Source organism: Stegastes partitus, unplaced genomic scaffold, assembly GCF_000690725.1.
Source record: "Stegastes partitus isolate 25-593 unplaced genomic scaffold, Stegastes_partitus-1.0.2 Scaffold765, whole genome shotgun sequence".
Taxonomy (NCBI): Eukaryota; Metazoa; Chordata; class Actinopteri; family Pomacentridae; genus Stegastes; species Stegastes partitus.
In genome coordinates this window covers 98,372-123,285 of record NW_007578496.1, presented here as the reverse complement: position 1 = coordinate 123,285, position 24,914 = coordinate 98,372, and the positions used below count along the sequence as shown (strand labels likewise).

The 24,914-nt window shown below is 40.7% G+C and overlaps 2 protein-coding genes across 11 annotated transcripts in view; one reads left to right on the top strand and one right to left on the bottom strand.

The window, feature by feature from the left end:
• The window catches only part of clec16a (C-type lectin domain containing 16A), a 46,197-nt gene extending 25,706 nt beyond the window's left edge, over nt 1–20,491 (bottom strand). For 4 of the 10 annotated variants that reach the window (XM_008291847.1, XM_008291851.1, XM_008291852.1 and 1 more), the window contains exons 1-11: nt 20,280–20,491; nt 19,263–19,391; nt 17,834–17,967; nt 16,324–16,472; nt 14,501–14,606; nt 12,266–12,271; nt 10,269–10,392; nt 9,780–9,954; nt 8,715–8,765; nt 6,873–6,989; nt 378–702 (exon numbers count right to left, since the gene is read on the bottom strand). In XM_008291847.1, the coding sequence (XP_008290069.1) occupies nt 378–702; nt 6,873–6,989; nt 8,715–8,765; nt 9,780–9,954; nt 10,269–10,392; nt 12,266–12,271; nt 14,501–14,606; nt 16,324–16,472; nt 17,834–17,967; nt 19,263–19,391; nt 20,280–20,353 (1,390 nt within the window). In that variant the 5' untranslated portion in view covers nt 20,354–20,491. The other 6 variants (XM_008291850.1, XM_008291855.1, XM_008291849.1 and 3 more) reach the window with 5 other exon arrangements.
• A 244-nt stretch (nt 20,492–20,735) lies between these two features.
• dexi (Dexi homolog (mouse)) lies at nt 20,736–24,381 on the top strand. The gene is made up of 2 exons (XM_008291846.1): nt 20,736–21,700; nt 21,920–24,381. Exon 1 carries the CDS (start codon nt 21,272–21,274, stop codon nt 21,539–21,541), a length of 270 nt encoding a protein of 89 aa, XP_008290068.1. The 5' UTR covers nt 20,736–21,271; the 3' UTR covers nt 21,542–21,700; nt 21,920–24,381.
• The last annotated feature ends 533 nt before the right edge of the window (nt 24,382–24,914 follow it).

Here is a 24,914-nt window from a genome sequence, read left to right as displayed (position 1 = left end):
CTCTAACAGGAATCATGTATGTGTGAAACTGTCTTATAACTGAAGAAAAGGCTGCGTTGCATAATCTGCAAAAGCATTATAATGACAGTCACATAAACATTTAATTATTCAAATGCAAAGCAACAAAGCAAAGCACATCATCGGTTAAAAATGTTGATGTTAACAGAAATTGAGCTGGAATTATGTTTTCAGCTGCTTTTTTTTTTTTTTTTTTTTAAATGAGTTCTCTCTCTTTTCTGTCTGCAGACAAAGGCTGCTGCTGTGGTGGCTGCATGGAAACCAGGGTGCATGGGGGAAACCACGTCTGATTGATGGGAGTACAGAAACACTCACAATCACAGTCCTGTACTTCTGTGTCCAGAGAGACACGCACTCACCTTCCGCCGTCTCCCCACTCGCTCTGCTTCCCTTAGAACTCCCACCTCCTCCTCCTCCTCCTATTCCCTCTGTACCTTTTCCCTTCTCCCTCTCTCGGCCTCCTTCCCTCTCTCCTCCTCTGCCGCTGTCATCGTCCCAGCCTTCCTCTAACCCTCCTCCACTGCCACCTCCTCCCCCTGCTCTTTCGTCATCCTCCTCCTCGCCCAGGTTCTTGTAGTTTGGCCTCTTCTGTGTTCTCTTGCGGCCACGGTGGCGAGACAGCTCCAGGGAGCGCTCCAGAGACTCTGGGGGCTTGATGAACCGCCGGACACCTGCTGCGCTGACCTGTTAGCGAAGAACAGAGTGGACAGAAAGGCGAGGATGTGAGAGGAGTGGGAATATACGAGGCGTGTCAGAAAAGTTCCAGGACTGGTGTCACAAAAGATATATTTCAAACCCAAACTACAACCTACGAGTTTTCCCCTTCAGATGATTAACCAGCACGTCTACAGAGAGATCCTACAGTTTGCTTAGTTCAGTGAAGAGGCGAGAGTTGCTGCAGGACAAGTCGTGGCTGCTTCACCATGACAACACGCCTGCTCACAACGCCCTGAGCATCCCACAGTTCCTGGTTGAGAAGAACATCGCCGTGCTGGAGCAACCTCCCTATTCACCCCACCTGGCTCTGTGGGATTTTTTCCTCTTCCCCAAGCTCAAGGGGGTCAAGAAGGGAACCTGTTTTGAAGACGTGGATGACATCAAGATGGGAAGAAGAAGGAATAATCCTTCCAGGAGTGCATGGCGGTGCGGCAGAGAAGGCTGGGGAAGTGGTGGGACTTCAGGGGGATTACTTCGAAGAGGAAAACTTGTAGTTTGGATTTGAAATGTATCTTTTGTGGCACCAGTCCTGAAACTTTTCTCCTCGTATGACATGCCTGGAGTGAGAATCACAGAGCAATTATGTTATCAGCTCTGTATTATGTCAGCATTCTTTACGATTATCGTAAAATCATCAACATGTTTAGTTACAGTGTATTTCTAAGCAATTCTTTTTGGTCAAAAAAACAAAACAGCAGCCTTCGTGTGACTTTAACATCCACAGTGGTAATATAGGGGTAACATGGCACAGTGACTTGAAGTATGTGCCAAATACTGGGAAGTACATCAGATAATGGTTCAAAACAGCAGAGACGGAAATGGGAAGAGTGCATTAAGTAGGATGTTAATTTTCCAAAGCAAACATTGTCACGGTCGGAATACTTAGAAGAGATCGACTGTCCTGTTTCCAGAAGGCAATATTACCCCTTACGGGTAGATGCACAGCCACAAAAACGACAACTGAAAACCACACACACACACACACACACACAGACACAGACACAGACACACACACAGACACACACACAGACACACACACAAAACATGCATACAACAAAAATGCCTTACAGTAAATGCTTCTTGCACTATCATGTTGATCACAGTCCTAAACACAAACCACTTCCTCCTCGATACACTTTTTTGGAGCAGAAGAGAAAATGACCAATGGAGACACGACCACACGTCGACAGTTGAGACCTTATCTGTGAGGTTGTACTGGAACTATAGAAAAAACATTTTTTCAACACGTAGCTGTCAGACTTACACATACACATACATGACCCTGCAGGAAACAGCTGGTCAACGATAAGATGCTGAGCAGTGACATCCACGCCGACTGACAGTAAACCTGAGTAATCATGACACAACTGCTACTGCTGCAAAAAATAAAACCGCTTATTTACACCTTAATCTTGAAATATGTAAAAAAAAAAGATTTGTCAGAGTAATTTAATTAAAGAAAAAAGGGATGTGACTTAAAACTAATGAGGACCTTAGTGTGTGCCGTCAAAGGAGTTACAGTTAGCAAAACACCATAAAATAAAACAAACCAAAAGATAAAAACTGGTTGGTCACAAAGGCTGCAATTTAGGAAATACAAGGTGTAGCTACAAAATGATGAGGCTAAAGCTGTTACTTTTTTTTTTTTTTTTTTTAATCCAGACGATTGCAACTTTGAGGGGTCGTGTATTCTTGCCTGTTTCTCAATGCATATGAGGTATTTTAGGCATGTATGCTGTAGTTTGACTGACTAATTATTTAATGGCCACATCTCATTTTTCAGCATGTCTGACCGAGTGCTTTTAGTGCCATCTCATATGGTAATCTTACATTATGTTTTAAATCTATTGCTCTTGGTTTTTCAGAGGGTGGGTCAAGCACACGTTATCAAACCAGTGAGCAGAAGCTTCTTTTTGCTGCTTTGGCAGAGACCTCGAGAGGTGAGGCCTCATCTGCACCAGTTTTACTCAGCGTTCAGGTTAACCTAAAAAGTGCACTGCTAACACCATAAACTCTTGAACCTCTGTTTTAATGACCTATTTAAAACAGTATGTTTAGTTCCTATAGAGGCCCTTGGTGCGTGTATATTTATATCCGTGTGTATATGATACTTTTTTATTTTTCCGTAGACTTGAGAGAAAACCCTGTTGAGAATCTAAATAAGTTGGAGCTACAATAATTACTCAGTTAATCTGCTGGTTGATCAATAGTTAGTCAATGAGCAGCTGTTTTCATGACTGTTTTTTCTTTTAAGTAATTTTCAGTTATTTTTAAAAATGCAGGGTTTTCTTACATTATAATAAACTGAATATTTTACTTTTGGAGTGTCGGTGGAACTAAACAAGCCATTTAATTTTTCATTGAATACAGCAGTGCTACAAAATAGGAGGCCATTGAAATCCAACAAAGTTGTCTCTGTGTGGGTTCATTTCTAAAAAAAAAAAAAAAAAAAAAGTTCAACTTTGTTACAAAAAACTGTGAGCCAAAGGCCTGACTATCGCACACCGAAACTAGATAGCCCTATTTTACTTTACTTCTTGCAGCAACACAAACCACCAAACACACATGCACGTGACCAAGTGGGAACATAGATGCACACATGCACACTGAGACTGAAGCCATAGGCCCAGCCTCCGTATTCAAATTTATACTCACGACAGCCTCTGCTGCACTTTCTCAGCATCTTAGCAGCTTACTGGAAGCAGCTGTGTCCCTCATCATTCACAGCTGAGAGTTAAAACTTCTTTAAATACAGCTTTATTGCCTCATTTCTCCCTTTCTCCTCAATGTGCTCTTCTTTGACTTTTCTCTGTGTTCTTTTGAGAGCAAAGCTGGTCTTCAAACAAACAAAAAAAAACACTAAAAGAAGTTCTCTATTTTACATCACTTTTCACAGAAGCATCAACCCTCCGAACCAACAACACTTACTGGACTTACTTCCGTCACATTTTCTGTCACTGTGGCTCATGAAGTGGCATTATGAAGTCATGCCCTTCTATGGAAACAGCACAACCAATTGCTAGAAATAGAGAGTACTGAGAAATGAGTGAGACATTTATTAGAACCACAAACTGTAAAAAACTGAAAGAATTATCAGGTTTCCAACTTTTTGACAGTCTTTGTACTATTCATCTGTGATATGCTGGTCCTTCTTGAAACCTAATTAAATCTAAGGTTAGTAATGCAGAAATAAACAAATGTCTAATTTCTTTTATTAGTCATACTACAAAATTTAAAAAAAAAAACAAAAAAACAGAATTAATATTTTTTAAATACCCACAGGTGTTACCAATTGCAAAAAATGGTGACTGCACATACTGTAGCTATCTGACAGGTTTTTTCTTTTGTTTATATGCTTGTCTCCTGGCTGCTCTGTGTAAACACTGCCTGCAGATCAGCTGAAAAGCTCTTGAATTACTGTCACAGCACTGTTGGTCGCCCGCTGAGTCATCAATGACTACATGGCTGCAAAAAGGAGAACAGAATTTTTTTTTTTTTTTTTTTAGGGTTTTCTTTGTTGCAAAGTTTTTTTTTTTGTTGTTTTTTTTTTTTTTTTTTTTTTTTTTTAAATGAGATATGTAGGAAAAATAATTTTGATGACATTACACAAGTTAAGGTTTAAATTTAGCTTGGTTTCTTGACAAAGCGGCACATCACAAATAATGAGTACAAGTACAGTTGCAAAGTTGAAAGCCTGACTATTCTTTTTATTTTTCACAGCTTCTGCCTCTAATAGACGATGTCGCATTGGCCATTTTTTAAAAGAAGCAATTTAAGCGTTACTTAATAAGGCTCTGAATAACCAAATATTAAAGGGAAGTGGTTGTCAAATATGTGTTTCCGATTAAGTCAGCCCTATTTTTAAAATATTACTCTGAAAAACGATAACGCTAAAAACTACAGCTTCTACTTTCCACAGAACTTGTTTTATTCCTGTACCTTCAAAACACTGGTATCTGTATCATCTCTCTGTGCTGCTGGTATGCCTGAGCAGGATTGTACTGTAACTGCTGCTGAAAACACAATGTGCATGCCGTCAGGCATAAACCACAAACTAGTATCAGTGTGTGTGTGTGTGTGTGTGTGTGTGTGTGTGTGTCGCACCTGTTAGCTGACTATATTCTGGTAAACCGCTCACAGTCTCAGGCAATGCTGAGAAATTAATGGGGGTCAGAGCGCATGTGTGACAGGCCCATGCACACACATACACACCACGCCTTTGCACGTAAACGCTTTCAAAATAGGACACTATTTGCAACATACATATATATATATACATATATACACATATATATATACACACACACTGGTGTACACATGCAAATATTGACATCATGTATTTAACTGGTGCACTTGCAAGTTAACACATCTACAAAAGCGAGCGAGAGAGAGAGAGAGAGAAAAAAAAACTCTTCTTCCAGGAAAGAGATCTGGGTTAGGTGAGCCACCTCTGTCAGTGTTCCATCATGTGACCTAATTTCCTGCCACATCACAGACAAACAAGAAGTGGCATCTGACCACCTGCGCAGAAACACAGCCCGTGCGCCTCATACATGTGCTTTTCATCTGCAATAAATCAAACAATAAAATCTGATGTGGCGGATATAAATCCAATGTGCATGTTTTAAAAAAAAAAAAAGTCAAAAATACTCGCTGCACATCTACATCGCTCATCTATCTGTTAGGCACTTCTGGGATCTTGTCATGAGCTCTTCCTCAACGAATCAAAAGGTACGAGCGCTTTCGAGCAACGAACAACAACACAATGTGACGTACGTCACTGCAGGTTAAATACAAGTAAGTGACACCATTTGAATTCGTAAAAAATCTACTGTTATTTTTATCCAGAATAAAAAACCTTATGACTCATGAACACTGTTAAATGCTGTTGTCCCTTTAAGAAAAGCAAGCCGTCAGACCATCTGTTGTGAGCGTCTCTGTGGCAAAACAGCAGAGAACAAATTGACAAAAAGAGAAAAACAGATGCCATCACACAAAATACACAGGATTTGCTTTTTGTGAAACCTAATTTTACTTTATGGGAAATCCTCAAATTAGGACAACCCAAATAGGTTCTATGTTCCATTTCTAGATACACTTTACTTCTCTTCTAATTTTCAAAAGCTCGCAAAGTGCAACGATAGTTAAACAAGTGACTTGCTGGCAGTCCTAGTTTGGGTCTGGCTGTCTCCTCTTGTGGTAGACCAAGTGTTGTAAGACATCACGCCTCAAGTCACATTCACTGAAAAGGTAGGCTGCTTCTTACAACAGCCACAGATCGAGCGCGTACACACACGCACACACGCACGCAAACACACACACACACACACACAGAATAACCACAAGGGTTCTCAGAAACGCTCACTACCTCAGCACACCCACCTGGCTTTATAAACAGATGGTCAAAAAAAATTAAGAAAGCGGGGAGGGGGGATGGGGGGGAGGAGCTATGAGGGAAGAGAAACTGAACCAGAAAAAGGATGGATGTGAGAAACAGAAAATGAGAGGGGAGGGGAATCAGGTGTGGAAGATAAGGGGGACACGAGGGGGAGACTGAGCGAAGATTAAAAACAGAAGAGGGAAATTACACAAAGGTGCAGGCGGAACCAAAACGGGACAAAGTGTTTCAATCCAAGGCCTGGAGAGGAGAAGAGGCAAAGCGTCGGAAATAAGGAAATAGAGTGTTTGAAAAAAAATGCAAAAAAAGAAAAAAACTATGTTAGGTAATTTGCATACTGCTGCCTTGATGTGGGTGAATCATGGAGAAAACCATGACCCCGCGATCTCATAACCACCTACACGCACTTCTGGAACTCCACTGTTTGTGTGTGTGTGTGTCCATGTGGTTGCTTGCGTGGGTGTGCTTGTGTGCATTTCTTGTTTGTGTGCTGTACTGCCTGTTTGTGTGTGTGTGTGCTTGACTTTTTAGTGAGCGCCTACCCTCACAGTGTACAATTTGAATAGATGTGCCTACATTAGTGTGTTTTAATCATCTTCCTGTGAGTGCAGGTTACATCAATTATTAACATGTGCCTCGTCTGCGTGTCGATCCGTATTGTGCGTTCAGTTGACATATTTGACTTTGCTACATATCCGGGTGCATGTATTGTGTGTGTGTGTGTCGGCTTGTGTAGTACCGTGTTTTTGTGCGCGCTGTGTATGTCTGTCTGCGGGGTGAAGACAGACAAGTCCCCGTTGAGAATAACATCGGCGAGGGCGTTAACCAGTGGCTGATAGTGGATGATCAGAAACACCTGGAGGAAAAATACATAAAAGACAAAAATAAGTGAAGTCTTTGAAAGTTAAATCTAAAATATGTTTTGTACATAAACCGTATATTTTAAAACATGGATGTAGTCTCTGTGTCTAAAAAGTGAAACCTGCATTCTGTATCATGTCCAGCAGGTGGCGAATCCTCAGGGTTGCAAAAAAGATGTCAGGTTGTAAAGAAGTCTGAGAAAATGATCCTACTTCTTGCTTGATTTGATCCCTCAATAAACACTTTCCTAAAGAGTTTATTGTCTCAGTTGTTAGGTGCAATTCTCATTTAACACAGCACAGTGGCCATGAAGCAGAGTGTGCTCCATGACGCGACGACCTTGTGACTGACAGTTTCCTATAAATGGGTGAGATTTGTGACCTGGGGCCTGGACTACGAAGCGAGATCAACATACCCAGGATATCGTTCAGAGATCCGGCTTGACTAACCCTAACAACGGCACTCTGGATAACCGATCCTACAACGGTGGTTATCAACTCGGTGAGTCAACCCAGGGTTTTCTGATCTGAGAATGAGCGCGTGCATATAAATGGGTGGCGTTATTGGCATCTGACCAATCCCGACTATGGACAAGTCTGCCTGCGGAGCGGCTTACTTTACCAGAACATAATCTTTACAACATATGAAGAATATAAAAACATTATAGGAGCAAAAAGTAGCACCGTTGCTGCAGCCAAAGCCAGGAAGGAATGCTGGCAGAAAACTGATGAATGTGTGAATGAACAAGTTCATTAGCTTATCATAAAATATGATCACTGTTCCATCATGAAGGCACGTATCAGACAATAAGCACATCTGAGGATTCCTTTTAATTAATTTGCTGCCTAATGTATATACTTGTGGCATATCTGACATTTTTTTACTTTCAGCTGCAACCCTGGCAGTAAAAAAGGACCTGGGAACAAATTAAGAACAAACATAAAAACTAAATTTAAACGCTTATTAACGTATCCTACAAATACAAGCTTTAATGGCAAAATCAGTTTACTGTTGTGAGGTGATAGTGGTATGGAAAACAAAACATGAAATAGCTTTGACATTGCCTGTAGCCAACAGGGAAAAAAATGAATGAAGGAAGACAGGAGCTCATAGAGATCCTCGTCAGGGTGCGCCAAGAGGTTTTGCCGGTCCAGAAAAACCCTCACACTCCTCAGTGATCCCTCACAATTCGCGCTCCAATGTGTAGCGGGTCTTCTATAAATGGTGATGTCATTTTGTTGACTGCCTCGTTTTCTGCTCCTTCTGAAGTTTTACCTGAGAGAACTCATTTTCAGTGGGAGGTGCTTTTATACCCAGTGATCTCAACCTTGAACATGACCGCAGGTTAGCCGTTCAGTCTAAGTTACCATGGTGATGTACTCTGGATTTAACCTGAAGTTACCTCGCTAACCCCAGATCCTGCATCGTAGTCCAGGCCCCTGAAGTTCAAAATTACTCCTCGCTTGTCATTTTTGGTTTAAAAAAACAGGATGACATTAGTCAAATTACAAACTTAAGGATTCGAGGGTTTCACAACTGGACAGTACTGACATGAACAGAACAAAAGTGGCTGGCAGATATGTTGGTCTTTGAGCATAATAATATGTTTCATGATGATTTAAACTGCATAACAAAAAGGCAGAATACCAGGAAGCTTAATCACACAACTAAAATGAACTGGTGATGGCTGATGGTGGTCTCTAGGGTGTGTGTTGCTTACTTGAGACAGCAGATAGAGGGACACCTGAGGGTTGATCTTTCGCTCTTCAGACTAAAAAAAAAAAAACAACAAAAAAACAAAATGCTAGTTAAGGTCACACATGTAGAAAATAGTAGTAAAAGCACAACTAGAGTGCATAAGCAAAAACAAAAATGTTGAGGTGGAATGATTAAAAAGTTTGATAACCATTTAGCGGGTTTTGCATGTTTAAAGGTTTTAACTCCAGTCTGCATACACCATTAGTTGTCACCTTCACCCACATCCACATTTATTACTCATGGTAATTATGATTTCACTTGTAAAACAATCTTTTATCCACCTCCTCGCAGCCCTTTTAATACAAGTGTCAGATTTATAGCATTTATGCCGAATAATAGTTTGTATTCCCTGCTCAATTTCCAAATAGCTGATGAATGCAACACTACTGCTTGGTAATGATAAATGGTGAAGTTCTACGCTCAGACTCTCACTTCAGCATGTGAACGCAGATTATTCCAGTTACTACCGCCGTCAACATTTCTAAAATTAAGGAACTCAATATGTGTTTCATTATGAAGCATGTTGAGGAAGTTTCAAGTGAGTTGATTTTGAAAGCTTACTAGCTTTAAATTAAAACAACGGGCGCATAGGAGGCTAGAAAAAGAGCTACACTTACACAATCTGGGACATAGTTGTCAGTACTGTAAGTTGAGCAAACATGATTTGCTAGGCTGATTGTGCAAAAGTCGTTAAGCAAAAATGTTACTGTAAATTGGAAATGGCATTAGAAATTTAATATATGTGGGGTTTGGGTTGTTGCTATCTAAATATTACACCTTTGAAGTGACTACACAGCTCTTTGTGATGTCTTTACAACAAGCCATGGCACAGATAAAAAGACGAAACTGTACACGAACACACACAAAGATTCTCTGACATGTTTGGCACAGAGAAGAAAATATGCGTATATATATGTGTGAAATAAATGGAGGAAACCAACTTTTACACAACCCGTAGTTTCCGCTTTGAACCTGTGAACGGCAGCGGAGCCTAACTCATGTAGAAATGCACTTGAGGGTAACATACCGTCTCAGGACTAACCAAAGAGTAGACATAGAGGGGCAGGAAGAGACGGTTGAGGAGGTGGTCGGTTAAAACGTCATTAAGGAATTCACAGTTGATAATGAGGATATCGTTCAGGTAGTGGAGATGGTCGAGGTGCTCCGCTACCAGGTCACTTAGCTTTCCTCTGTTCTTATGCCTGGAACACGACAGTGATAATCAGAGAGACATGCACTGGGATGTTATTTAGGTAGTGTTAAAACTAGTCTAAGAGGCTGTTGTGTAGTAAAAACTCTGAATCTACATAGAAGAAAAGTTACAGTCTTAAATTTAGACATGAAAACAAAATACATACAAGTAAAACTACATTATAATTGAGTGTGTACAATGCATCTCGTATAAAAATGTACTGCTAATCAAACGAGTACCAGGATAAAGGTTTCAAACCAGAGACAGGTCTGACCCCTAGAGGCAACAATGGGAAAGACACTCAGAAATGTAGACGACACTCACTCTTCATCTGTCTGCACACACTTGTCCAGTTCGATGACATGGCTGCCGATGAACCAGACCAAGTTACTGAAATACGGCACCGCTGTCTTATCCCGAATGTAGTGCAGCATGTGCTGGTTGTCCACTGGAAAGAGCAGGGGGTCAGGAAGAGGAGTTGTTACCAGCGCTGCCCACGGGCGTCAAATCCACAAACACCCACACACACACACTTTCTCATATGCACGCACACTTTGTGATCCTGCAGAGTTGCCAGAATGTGACAGTTAAATATGATTAGAAAAACAAAACACAAGCAGGAAAAAAAAATACTAAATTAGAGAGAAATTAAGAAAATACCAATCGAACTGATATTAAGGACACAAACTGGTCGACTGGATCCACTGTTAAGGCAACATAGAGGGAATACTACTGGAGTGGGGTGAAGAGGAAAGCTAGTTCAATTTTTAAACAACAGTGTGATTAGGGGTTTAAAAAAGCTTTTCTAAATTATTTTTTGTCTGTTTAATCCAAGCTTATTAGGTGTCAAACTGATGCTTTCTAAAGAGGTGCTGGCGAACTTTGCATTTGTAGTAATTCAGTTCACAAAAATATTCTTTGTGTAGTGCTGGAAAAATGTAATGTCCAAAGATTTTACACATCAAAGTGTATTTACATCTGTTCTGAAGCACCATGGCATGTGAGCCTTCAAGGGAGCTGCATGAAAGCTGCTGAACTGCTTTAACAGATGTCACTTGAGTTAGTGCTGTCTGAAGACTGCAATCTTTAGAATGAAAAAAATAATAAGAAAAATCTTGGGGTACATAGAGGTGAGCTTACCAGACCTCTGAAGCCTGTTCCTCATCTCTGCTTAAGGAAAGCAGCTCACTAGGTGCGACTTATGTAACAACAAAAAACCCAGATCTCACACTGAGCTGTGATCAAGTTACATTCTGGGTGATGTAGGTGCAAAGCAGGAGAATGCATGGAATAAAAAAAGAAATTATCTCAAGTACTGCTGGCATTGATCTTTAGTTTTCCAACTGTCTATTCTGCATCTGCCAGTGCTATAAGAGTACATTGCTAAATCAGTGCATAACGTTTTTACAGTGGGCAAAAATCAATAGCACAAAAAGCCTTAATGTCAGACTGAAGAGGAGGCTGAACGTTGTTGTCTCTACCTTTTTGGGCTAAAATGTAAACAGTGAATGAGAATAATTCATACGTCTTCAAATAAACATTGCAAGAACATCACCAAAGAAGCTACAGGGCATAAAAAAGAGAAACATTTTTACATATGTGCATTTTAATTTGCTTGGACTACGACATGACTGCAGTATAAAACACATGGCATGTCAGGAAAACGTATGGACAACTACAGTAAACACCTAAGAAAAGATTTAGCAAAGTCCTGCACTTCAAATGATATACTTGAAATGTCGGCCGTGTTGTAGCAACACTTTCTCATGCAAATAAAAGCAGATTGTAATTTTCTAATTCACACAGGTCAAACTGGGACAAGGAAACGCATGAGCAGCCAAATCAAATTAATGAAGAACACAATGAAGGAGGGAGATGCTGAATAAATAACCACAGTGACCAAAACTGTCAAACCCATCACCAAAATGACAACCATCATGAGGGGCTCAGCTGGAATTAAGTCTGTGGAATTAGTAACCCAAGAAAGCAAAAATATTGGAATGGCATGCAGGTCTTTCTGCATGTATGCAGGTCGGGTGATACAGAATGATTTACAAGAATACGAACTGCAAGGATACTCATACCCATACATTTATAACAAATACACCATTAGGAACAAGCAGGGCTGGGTAAGAACATGTGATTAAGCTTTTAAAATCACTTCACATTTTAAGCATTAACATCAAATTAAGAAATTCCCACTGACGGCAGCTATGCTTGTTTTTAAAAATTGCACTGTTGTGGCATCAATGTACATCAGCAAACATGTTACTAGGATACCCAGCCCTAAGATAAAGACTGAATGAATGGAACCAACTTACATGAAACTGGAGTTAGGCAGATGGGGCGCGCAGAGGGAGGAGGGAGAGGAGGAGGAGGAGGAAGAGGAGGAGGAGGAGAGAGACAAGGAGAGGAAGAGGAGGACGAGGAGGAGGAGGAGGAGGAGTGGTTGTTGAGGAGGAGGGAGAAGGGGAAACAGACACAGGGTTAATGTGAGTAAAGGGGCTGCTGTGGAGGGGTGGAGGTTGGGAAGGACCCCGCAGATATATTAACAAATAAACTGCAAACAACAGCATGTCTAGAAAAGGAGTTTCAATATTAATAAAACATATTCAACTTCAAAATTATCAACTGTTTCCTACTTTTAAAAAAACAACTTGGGGTTGTAACATAATTCGATTATATTTAATTAGTCTTGGTGCTGAATAAAATCCTTTTCTAGGCTGTCATTTGTTGTAGTGCATGTCCCAAGGAATCAGGAGGAAGCATCAAATGGGGACATGTTTAATACTATGATGTGTAAAAAATTATTGTAGTCTTTTTTTGGCACAATGCAGTTATTATTCTGCATCACAGGACGGTAGTAGACTGTGCAGGATACAGAGGCTCTGTATGGTAACATGACAATTCTCAGACAACAGAAAAAAAAAAAAAAAACCATCAGCCAGAGTTACTGCATTAAATTGATGCTTCCCGCTTTGACAGATTCCTTACTATTGAACAGGCCATGTCCAAGCTAGCAATGATACATCCCTCACACCACTAGGTTACTTTATAAATGACTTAAGTTCTGCTACGGTTAAAGTCTGTTGTGCTAAATGCAACTGTTGCTGCTGAGCTACAGAATCAGGATGACATGAACGACGCCAAGTTGTACGGTACAAGTGTTACATGCAGGACAAGACAAACGGATACAGACAGGAGGCCATAGTTGGTGAGTTGCAGAGATTTAGTGTTAAGGTACTGTTATATTATGTATGGTGACGATACATGTGTGCAGAAAAAGCCAAACCCGCAAAAAGCAACACCCGGTTCCCCTGGAGTGACAGCAGCCAGCTCCGATCCCAGAGGAGCCCAGAGAGACGGCAGGAAGGAGCGGCAACAAGCACAGCACAGAAAGAACACAGCTTCCAGAAAAGTCTTGATGTTCTGGACTCTCAGCATCGCTGCTGTGGCACTCTGTAGAATCACTTCTTTTGAAAAACCTGCAGCACTAATGCACTGCTGTTGTACGACTGATTGAACTTTAACAACAACTTTGCATGCTGGGTAATGCGGATTTGCAGAAGAGTTAGCTCCTTTAGAGTTAGTAAGCATGTGAGATCAGTGAATCAGTGATGCCGAACCTTGTGGTAACACTACCTTGGGCATTGCACACACACACACACACACACACAGTCCAAATTAACTGAACTTCATCCCTGTTAGCTGCTGTTTTAGGTACTTGCGTTCAAAACAAAACAACCAAACAAAACAACAACACAGTTTGTTTACTGCTGATTAATAAGTTGTTGGATGTTAAGAGCCTCGAACAAAACATTTTAGTCATTTCTACATCTAAATGTATAGTTTATATCATAAATCCTTCAAGCATGAAAGCATGATAGTGGCTTAACAGGAAGAGAATCACGATAAATGAATTAGAAGGGTAAGCATTAGCAGCATGTGCAGTATTTACATCCATTTATCTCTCTATACAACTGTGAATATTTAAATATCATGAACAAATGCTTAAATGAAAAACAACAGATGTTGCTGAGACAACAACAAATATATAGAATCAAAAAGTGACCGCTTGAACTACTACGTGATATTACGGAACAAAATCTCAACATACAAAAAATGTTCACATTCGACGTTCACATCCAGATCTTGATGTATGAAGAATCTGAATGAACTGTAAAGATTCCTATGTGCTTCCTGTCATTCTGCGATTTCAGCGAAATGTTAGATTAAGGATAAATGTTAAGTTAAAAGCAAATATTTACTGGGTTTCTAATCTGGGGAGCCACTCTTTTAACATAATAATAATAATTTAAAAAAACAAAACGCCTACAGAAGACAAGGAAACATTCAAAGCTAAAACTTCACCAAACAGTAAATTTCTGTGTATTTGTTACAGCGTTACCTGTTAGTCATGCTCATGCACCAGAAGCAGCAGCAAGAAGAAAGAAGGAGCACAAAGAAAGGCGGTAGGCAGTCCCAGCATCCCGCGAGTGTGTGTTTGTATGCGCATGTGTACACTTGGTTAGCGCATGCGTGTTCCTGGCACTCACCTTTGTAGACGTTGAGTGTGATGGTACGGACTGCGATGCGGACCATGCTTTCGGGGTGGTTGAAAAACTTAATGGCCTCGGTGTACAGGGCAAAGTCATTAGTGTGCTGTGTGTGGGAGACAGAGAGGGGGCGCCGGTGAGCAAGGCAGGGCATTGCACCGACGCGCTCAGGCCGTCAGAGAACACAGAGAGAGAAATGAAGCAGCTGGTGGAGGAAGAAATGCTAGGAAGCATGGTATTATGAGAGGAAACAGCTAAATACGAGTAACAGTTATTATTCCCACTCCTGACTCACTGAATCAATGTTGAAATACTAATTTGGGTGATTCTTTCTGCAGAAAAACAAAATATAAAAGTTATCTTGAGGTGTCAAAGAATTAAACCTAGTGAACTCTTTAGGGCAGAAAACTAAAGACAGATTTCTCTACTGTCTGTAAATAAATAGTCCACGATTTCCTTAGGGAAGCTGCAGTGTTGCTTGTTTCGCTATTAACTTATTCAATGACAAAGCAAAAATTTGCACTCATTCCACTGGATGACGAGCTGAACTACAAGGACTTTTTACTTCTTTACATTTTCAGTATGTATTATTATGTCAGCATGGTGGCACTTGGCAAATCTGCACATGACCAACCAACAACTTGAGATCTTACAGCCGTCTCTCTCTGTGCCAGTGCCTGATCCTCCACCCAATTATTCCTCAGTCACTGCGACCTCCAGGCAATCACAGTGGACAGTCACATTTTGAACAGTCACCCAGAAGTCACAGCAAATGAAGAAATCCGACCCTGACACCAAACCCAAACCAAGACTTTGTGCTCTGGTCACCTGTGTAGATCTGACAGGAACGGAGGAAAGAAAATTTGTGAGCGGTCCAATGGCGCCATCTAGTGGGGAATACGCCTTACAACAGAAAAGACTGTAAATAAATTATAACAAATAAAGTGAGGGATGAATTATAAATATGTTAATTATAGGTGAGGAAGTGATGAAGTTCTGTTGCATTTCAAATGTGATTTAACATCGGACTGACCGAATGTCAGGGAGTTACTCATGATACTAAATGCACTGTAGAAATCCAGGTTCTGGTGTCAAATGATGAATAACACAAAGTGACAGGAATTAAAAGAAACAAAAATTGTAATAGGTCACTTCAATACACAGACAAATACTGTCAGATCTACACAATGGGTCTGGTTTTGGCTTCAGGGGTAAAGCTACCATCGACAGTACACCAATAACTTTCCCCAGCACACACAGGCCAAAGACAAGACTATAGATACTGCTGAAACAACGAAGAGTAACATCACAAATTATTGAGGAGGTTTCTTCAGTGCATTGCCACAAACACACTAAGGAATATTTTGAAATAAAGGAAAGTAACACCTCTGAATATGTTTCCAAAAAAAATAAAACGCTGTCGTGAACACATTGGCCCTTTTTGGCATTACTGTAATTAATGAAAGTAACGTTGGTATTAGTGTGCTTGTTGTTGACAAGGTCTGCTAAATCAACCGATCTGCACAGGAAGCCGATGTTTTGCCACAGGAAGCGTGCTGCAGATTGGAAAACAGAAGCAGCACAAAAATGCAAGTGACAAAAAGACGTTCTAGATTCTTTAGCCAATATATTAAGGTTGCTCAATAGCAGCAGCACACCGTTATTTTCACTTTATATTTCGTTCCATAACTCACACCTTCCTTCCCTCCTTCTCGTCTGTCATACAGAGTACACACTAAGAGGTTCTGCCACTGAATTAAAGATCTGGCATGTTTCACCAAGCTTATCCTCGCTCTCACACACTTGTCCCTCTGTGGCCTCACCTCATTGTAGAAGAAGTGCACAGTGTGGTTGTTCAGTTTGAGCGACAGGGTCTTGAGGAAGGAGATGTAGTAAGCCATGATCTCCTCATCCGAGAAGTCGAACTTGTGGACAATGATGGAGTTGACGTGGTTGTTCGACAAGAGATAATCTGCGAGGAGAGGAGATCAGCTTCATGAATAACATAATTAGACTTGTGCATGTGACGCATATTTTAGCAGATTTTTTTTTTTTTTTTACAAAGATGTCTTTGTGTAATCTGCTGACATTCTGGCAATTTACCATCAAACAGCTCAGCATTTATTGAACAGTGCAGTGAGTGTTGTGTACAGTAAACACAAGGAAAGACTACTTAATTCATATTGGCACAATATCCCTGCAATTACAGTTTGTTTTTTTTTTTTAAATCTCTCCAATTCATCTAAATGCAAACCTTGCAAAATATCCCCCCGCTGCAAACCTGACAGTATATCATCTGTTGAGGTTTTGGTTTCCTAGCAACCAGAAGAAAAAAAATCAGTAGGCTGCTATGCATTGCATGTTTCAACAAAGAATGGCAGTGCAACATGGCTTGCACTGTTTAGCTCACAAAACACAGTAAAAATACTTACACATCTACGCACAGTATATTTTACTGCAATCCAAAACAACACTCCCATAGTAACAACTAGGACTGTCATCCTTCACTATGTTTTACATTTGATTTATTGGTTGAGGACTAATGTAATCTAATACAATCACAAACAATAAAAAATAAATTGAACAGGGGATAACAAACCAACCATTTCTTCCAGTTCTAAATTGCATTATTTGGTAACATGTTTCCAAAATTTTGCCATCTTCAGTATAATGTAGTCTTATACAACAACACCACACAATACAACCTCAAAATGCACCATCTGCTACCACGCAACTACACAACTACAGTAGCAGTGTCATGCAACACAGAACAATAGTATTTCAGTCGTAATTAAAGTGCATAATGTCTAATGATGTGGTTTGATAATGTTCTAGCGAATTTAAAACCAGGTTCAAATCCACTTTGGAATGACTCTGAATCATGAGTGATCTCAAACAGAACAAAGTTGATGAGATTAAAACGAGTCTAACTGGAACATTCTTCAGGCGAAACCAGGTGATCAGCTGCATCACTCCTCTCGAGAGGAACAACAATAAACTGTCCACTTGTAGTTCAATCACAAACAATCTTTAGCTGAATACAGACACCAGATACTGTGAGCATGTTATCCAGGGAACAGCCAAACTAACAATTTACGTTGATTAGCTGCAGCTGATCTAATCTGCTGCTGGAGATGTTTTGTAGTGCTCATTGTTAACAGAAGGAAAACAGATTAAAAGAGACAAATGTTTGACAGAAAACTAGCTACGAATCTGGCTGTTTTATAGACCTTGCATCAGATCCAAAACGGAACCAGCTATCGGAACTCATCATTTTTACATCATATAGGCATTTCTCAGTTTCAGTCAGTGAATGCAAATGCATATACTTACACAGGGAAGTCTCATGGCTGATATTTTCAAACAGTATGTTAAGCGTCTGGAGGAGCTGCACACACACGTAGCGTCCAGACTTCTGACGTAGGATGTTTAAGAAGAAGGCAAACATGTTCTTCTCCAGAAAGAAGCTGATCACATACAGAACAAAATAAGGAGTCAACTTGTGACAAACTTAAAATATAATCATCAGCAAAAGAATGTTTGTCTATCCGAACAGCTAAGAGTTAAGATACACGCCATTTATCCAACTTGTCTTTGATATGATTCCGGCTGTGGACATTTATTGCATTTATTATCCACCAACCCCCACTTATTACTCCCTCACTGTTTACGGTATACAACAGTTTCACAATCTAATAAAGGCAATGAGTCAAATTACTAAACTTTGAAAAAAAGAAAAGCTCATGTTCCCGGCTCACATACTGCTCATTTCACTCCAAAGAAGGTTGTGATTCATCATTTACCGTTCACTGAACCAGATCTGAGACTTGCTATCTCAAGGTATTCTACAAAACCCTGCTGTAGTTTGCACCATAGAAGTGAACGCTTTTTGTATAAAGATCATTATTATACTGCCCCAATATGTCTTCATCTCAACTAAACAATTACAGAAAAACTGAAAACTTGGCCAGTCACGTCCATGTATATTATAAGGGTTTCCTGACAGCGCCAACTATTCCTGCAACATTCTCAGTTGCTCTTCTTGTTCACGCCAGAAGAGCAGCTACAGAAACCTCTGACCAAAAACTAAACAAAACACGACAGTTTCAGAACCTTGACTCCCTGCAAATGACTCAAATCTTTCTGTGGTTTGATCTGAAAACAGTTCAAGAGAATTAGACAGATTCATTTCCAGCTTTTAACTGCTTCTTAATGAATCATTTCCCATTTTCTATTTTGTTTTGCTTTTTGGCTCTTTCTTGCTTGTTTGTTCTGTTATAAATGCTCACAATTGTACAGGTGTGAAAATTTCACACACATATTTTAAAGTGTGTTAAAGTTATCACGATTGATGTATAGAAAGAAGGTGGTATTAGGGTCTTTCGTGTCCTGTAAGCAAAAGCTGGGACAGGATTTTGAATGTATGTGCATTAAAAAAAGGGAAATAAGCTTCCAAATTGACATTTGCCTGTTCTAAGAACTCCAGATCAGCTGACTGAATGTGACTATTAAGAATCCACAAGGAGCAATCTTCTGTGATTGACAGCAAGGCATTTTTTGAAAATTCACAGTAAAGTTACAAGATTGCATCTGTTGCAATGTGAGACTACAAAGGAGCATGCAGGGTTAGCAAACCTTGATTATATGACGAGAGATTCAAAGAAGTACAAAGCCAAACCTTTGACTCTCATGCTGGAGTCACATCTGCAGTTTTATAGCCACGGGTGATTGAAAAGATATAAAGTCAAAAACTGGGACTTACTCAAACACAGAGCTGTCATTCTGGTCCCCCCAGATGAGAATCTCTGTGATGGAGCGGATGGTCTCCACAAGGAGGTTTCGGTTATGGTCTGTCACTGTTGTGTTTTTGGTCAGAACGTGGTACATGTACCTAACAGAGAGACAGGAGTGGACGGTGTAGAAGAAAGCATTAAAAGCACAGTTCAGTTTAGAAATGTGAATATGTACAAATCTATCTTCCAGCTTCACAACAGAAAGACAGACTGATGTAGACACATATGTGGAAGTGGCTCCTCACATCTAAATAATAAAGCAACTTTACGCAGACAGTCTCAGTGGTGATTTTACTGGGCTATGATTTGTCTGACCTATGAAAAAAAAAAAAAGCATGATGTGGCAATAAAACTCACCTGGATGTAAAACGTTATTGCTACAGGCCTACCGATAGCTTGTCAATATGACCAAAAAGTAGGGTACTAAGCACCAAATTAAACAAAGGTTTTACTTACTTTGCCTAATTGCTCAGAATTACATAGGCATTTGCATATTGAACATGATTGATATCTACCTTTATTGTTCATTTGATGCACCTGTTGGATTAGGAGGACGACTTTGAGTTTTGCTATTCAGATTAGTACATGAACTCTTGTAAGTCCAGTAATTCCCAGCGTTGGTCTAATCAGCCAAAACTCTAAAAGCACCTGTGCAGGGCCTTGGATTTCTGATGTACGGATTTTCCGCTGATATGGATATTTAAACAATACCTCGATGTTAGATATTGTCTTGCTTGTCCAAAACTATTGGAACAATGTCAATGCAGTTGTAGGGTACTGCAAGTACAAGCTAGTTCACGTATTATCTGCCTTATTAAACATAATAGAAACGATACAACAACCAGAAATAACTTTATTAGCTAACTGGACATCTGTACAACTACTTAGCTAGTATTAATTTAGATGTTTAAAGTGGACTGATGGCAACGCTGACAGTCGTGTGATTATTGAGGCTAACGTTAGCCTAACCAATGCTAACTACTCACTTCAAATGGTCCAAGGAATGGATGTTTTTCGTTTTTCCCTGCCCTCCAACCCAGCTCCGTGACCGGCCAAACATGGTTGCGGTTTTCGGGGGGCTGCTGTTTTCGCCAGGCGCGTTATTCTGCTAAGGTTAGCGTCCGCATCTATCCATTACACCCACTTTCACGTACCGATAGCTACTTAGCAAACAGAGGGTGATAGGCGGCGATGGTAGCACCGAGGGGTCATTGCGTAACGGCTTCTGCGGATGGGCTGTCTGGGAGTTGTAGTTTTCCCCATCTCCGATGGCGGTTTCACATAATGGAGAAAAACTACAACACCTACTTCCTACGTTATCAGTGACGATTAAAGCACGCGACGAGGCACCGTTGTACTGATTGACACCTGAATAGCCAATCAGAGCGGAGTTTGCCAGTTGGCGAGCCAATCACATACCGAGGCTTCAAGTGTCGCTTTGTGGTCGGGACTGTTTTGATGCAGTTGGCAAAAATGTGAGAAGGGACGTTTAGCTGTAAGGAAAAAAAAAAAAAAACATCGTCAGGAGCATGGATGTTTCAGTGTCGTGTGTTTGACGGTACTAATGTGAATATAAGTAAATTCCGATACTTTTCTTGTCGAAATGTTCGCGTTTGTTTCGGCTAACGTTGCATGCTACTGTTTTTAGCTCTAGCCAGCTGGCATGGCGTGAATTCCGCAAAGCCAAAGGAACCAATGTCAAGAATGCGTCGAGCTCGCTAACATGATATTTTAATACTGTCCGTCGGTTATTTTAGGCTATGCCGTTTCGTCTCGCTGTTTTTCTTTAGTTTTCTTTCGCACCGTAAAGGATAAAGTACAACTCAATGCTTCTCTGAATCGTTGCTCTGGGTCAGGACGAGCCGAAATGGACGCCCCGGTCCCATCACCCCTCACAGGTTTCTAGCGGTGACAACAACTGCTCCATCCTGGCACCACACAATCACAAGAACCCGAGCCGTGGCTTTCTTACTTTTCTATGACACACCCAATTTATGCCCAACTAGATTCGGTGGAATCGCTTTTGGACGAACTCCCATATATGTTTTATTTGGGCCTGTTCTTTGTGAACGTCCTGATCCTCTACTATGCCTTTCTGATGGAGTACATCGTCCTGAATGTGGGGATAGTGTTCCTGCCTGAGGACATGGATCAGGCGCTGGTGGACCTCGGGGTGCTGTCCGACCCGGCCTCCGTCCCATATGACACGGACACGGAGCTGGATGTGTTTGAGGGCTATCTGGAGTGACAAGGCGGTGCTGAAGGACAAAAAGAAAGTTGAGGAGGTGATGAGGAGGAGGATGCAGAGGTCTGGAGTGAACACTCCCTGGTCAGCGATGATGAGAAGAAATGTCTCAAAGTGGATGTTGTTGCAGCCTTTTTCTCACAGAGACATATCAGTCAAAAAGTAAGCAGAGTACACAAGAAAATTCAGTCTTTCTAAAGGGGTTTGTTTCTGTAGACAAACCCCCATAGAAAGCCTTTCCTTAGAGGCTTTTAAATTTGTTTTTCCCAGGAGAATCTTAAGACTTTAAACACAAGTTGTACACAAACTTACCCTTATTGTGGCGTGTTATGATATAATCTATAAGAAGTGTTCATTCACAAGTGCGTGTCATGTCCACAGGTTGTCTCGGCTCAAAGGAAGGTAGCCTGAGAGAGAGAGAGAGATTCAACACCGCCAGCCGTATGATCAGAGACTGCCCCCATGAAAGGAGCACTTGCACTGGATCAGCTGTCAGCGTGTTGCCAGTCAAGCAGCAATCAACTCCGCTGGCATCTGTGAAGCTCACTTTGGACACTGCAGCAACGAGAGATGAAAAGGAAGCACAAAGGTGCTGCTGCAGGTGGAGAGAGACAGCTGTTCCCCTTTGGAAGGAAAAATGAATGTCATCAGCAATGTGGAGCGTGTTTCATGTCATCTGCAGCCAATTCACACGCAGCAGCCTGGCATTTACACCGAATAATTATCTACGCTATGCAGGATCCGGTAGTTATTTCTACAAGCAAATGAGATGAAACCTGCCACTTGAGTCACAGTGCGATGTCCTACGCGGTGAGACATCTCAGATGAACTGGCAAAGAGCAGGAAAACAATGTCCACTGTCAGCCTGTTGTATAGTTAACCCCTCACAGAGCAACTTGTTTTAACAGTTTGTCTTTTAGCTCAGAACACATTTTGCATTCTTAAGGCTTAATTTAAAACATGTCTTTTGGGGTCATCCGTGCTGTATGTCTGCATCAGGGATGTATAGTCTCTCAGGAGCACAGTTAGGAACTCTGGGCGCACTGGCAAGACGTAACACTGACACTGGACGTAGGCTGTGAAGCTGTAGGATATAATACAGTTTTGACTCTCGTAGATCAGGAACACCATGTCGTTCTTACCACACTCTTCACCATAATGAGGAACATATGAAACTACCCAGGATGAGTTCATTCTTTGACACAGTTATCTCTGTTTAATCTATATTAACAGCTGAGGCCATGAACATTTCATTCTCCACAAAAAAAGGGTAACTATAACGACACGTGTCAAATCTCATGAAAGAGAAGCCCAAAAAAAAGTGCTTTAGATTTTTCACATCACTCTGTTGGTTGCACACATTTGTTTTAATATTGACTTTGAGAGACTTAGACCAGACTCAGTGCATGATATTATCTGTGTTTTTAAAGAATTTGGTTTAGTCGTCAGAATTCTGTTTTACTGCGCTTTCTGCTGTTTATGTTGTGACAGATGTAGAATTCCTTTCATCAAGGGTATGTTCCTGACAGCAATAATAAACTGGATTCAAGCGGCGGGGCGGTTAGATAACGACGTGAACGAGATCATTCACTGAATTAGGTGAATATTTCAGCTGTGTGCTTGCATTGATTTGCAGATGGGTGGAAAGATGCAGCCTTGTGTCAGTGGTGTCTTTAAAGGGATACTAAAGATTTATGAGGCATTTGTACGCTTTGGAGATGCTGTAAATCTGAGAAGAGCACTTGCAGCCCAGCTAATTAACTAAATATTGATTTTTGGAGGCAATACAGAGAAACCAGTATTTTCTTATACAGTAATCGCTGCCCAAATAAGCAGATTTTGCATGATAATCATTACATTGTGGTGGTTGTCAACCAAATACCCCAAGCCATAGAGACAGATAACATTTCAAAATCTTTGTACATGCATGCTTCGCCCTCTAAACAAGCTGTAGTCCAGAATTTCATCGTCATAACTGAAGGAACAGTACATTCTGCAAGACAACCTCTCACCAAGATGGCTCTGCTTTACTGTACTGGCTGTTCAGATGTCATTTCGAGCAACACTTTGCCTCGTCAGCTCAAATGGTTTTGCTAAATATAGCCCGATAATTATCCACAGCCACACTGAATTCAAAAAGAAAAAAGGCACGTTGGAAATCAAGAACGCGGATGTCGTCTTATTGTAAGAGGAAGCATTGACAGCTGATACCAAATTCTGTCGTATTTCTGGATTAAGGCTGACACTGAGCATTATTGTGTTTAGAGTTGTATGTACAAATCATTAAAAACACAGTATAAACACACAGGATGCTAAAACTCAGGATGCTGGTATTCATTAAAAATATGTTTGTTTGGAATTTGATCCAAAAATAATTCAATCAATACCAGCTAAGGGCTTTGTGTAGATAAACACTAAATGGTTAATCAATATTTGATGGTGCTGGAAATGTTTAGCTGGCTGATGTAATATTTTTTTTAACTAAAGGTCAATGTCAGTATAACGAGGTGGGCAATTTAAGGATAAAAATGGCTCCTCATAATGAGAAATCAGCGGCAAGTGAAGCTGTTTCGGGGGAAGATTCGAGTTTTATGCAAAACTGGTTCTAAATCACTGGTGTTCGCGGCTGGTTAGAGACCATGCCATCTCCCAGGTATGATACCACACTGTGCTGGTCAACATCTGATCAACCCTGCTCACGTTATCATCAACACAAGACCTGTACGCATCGCTCATCCCGCCACATCTGCCTCTTTGCAGACATGCACATGCTCTAATAAGCTATGGATCGCAACAGAGTTTTATTTTCCAATGTGTATTTAATAAACTTTGAGTGAATGCCAGCTTTTAGCCTCTTTTTTTTTTTTTTAGTTATACGCATGCTTATGGATTTGATGCCAAAGAGTTCATTTCTGAGTGTTGTGCCCTTTCAGTGTCATGTTACATTTTATCCACAAGAGAGAGTTACAGCACCAGAGAACGGCAGCTGTCTTTTTCAAATGCTTTGATGCCTCCAGTGTTTGGTCAAGGAAGTCCTGAACAGAGGTAAGTGTTGACATTTGCTCAGATCTGCAATCCTGGGAATTGCTGTGGCTGGCAACTTACCCAACCTGATGTGCGTCCTGACGTGACGCAGTGCAACTATCTGCTGATCCAAGACTAGGGGGTAATGCAGCTGGATGTGGAACTATTTCACACATCGATAAGTACAGAATGTTCCCTTTCTGTTTGCTGAGATTAAAGCTTGGTCCAGTTGCACACTAACCATCAATAGTCCACAAGGACCCCTCAGGAATACACGACTGTAAGAAGCAACCATCATAGCGAAATGTTTTATTCTCAACAATAAGAACTGCGGGGAACCCTTAAACAGACA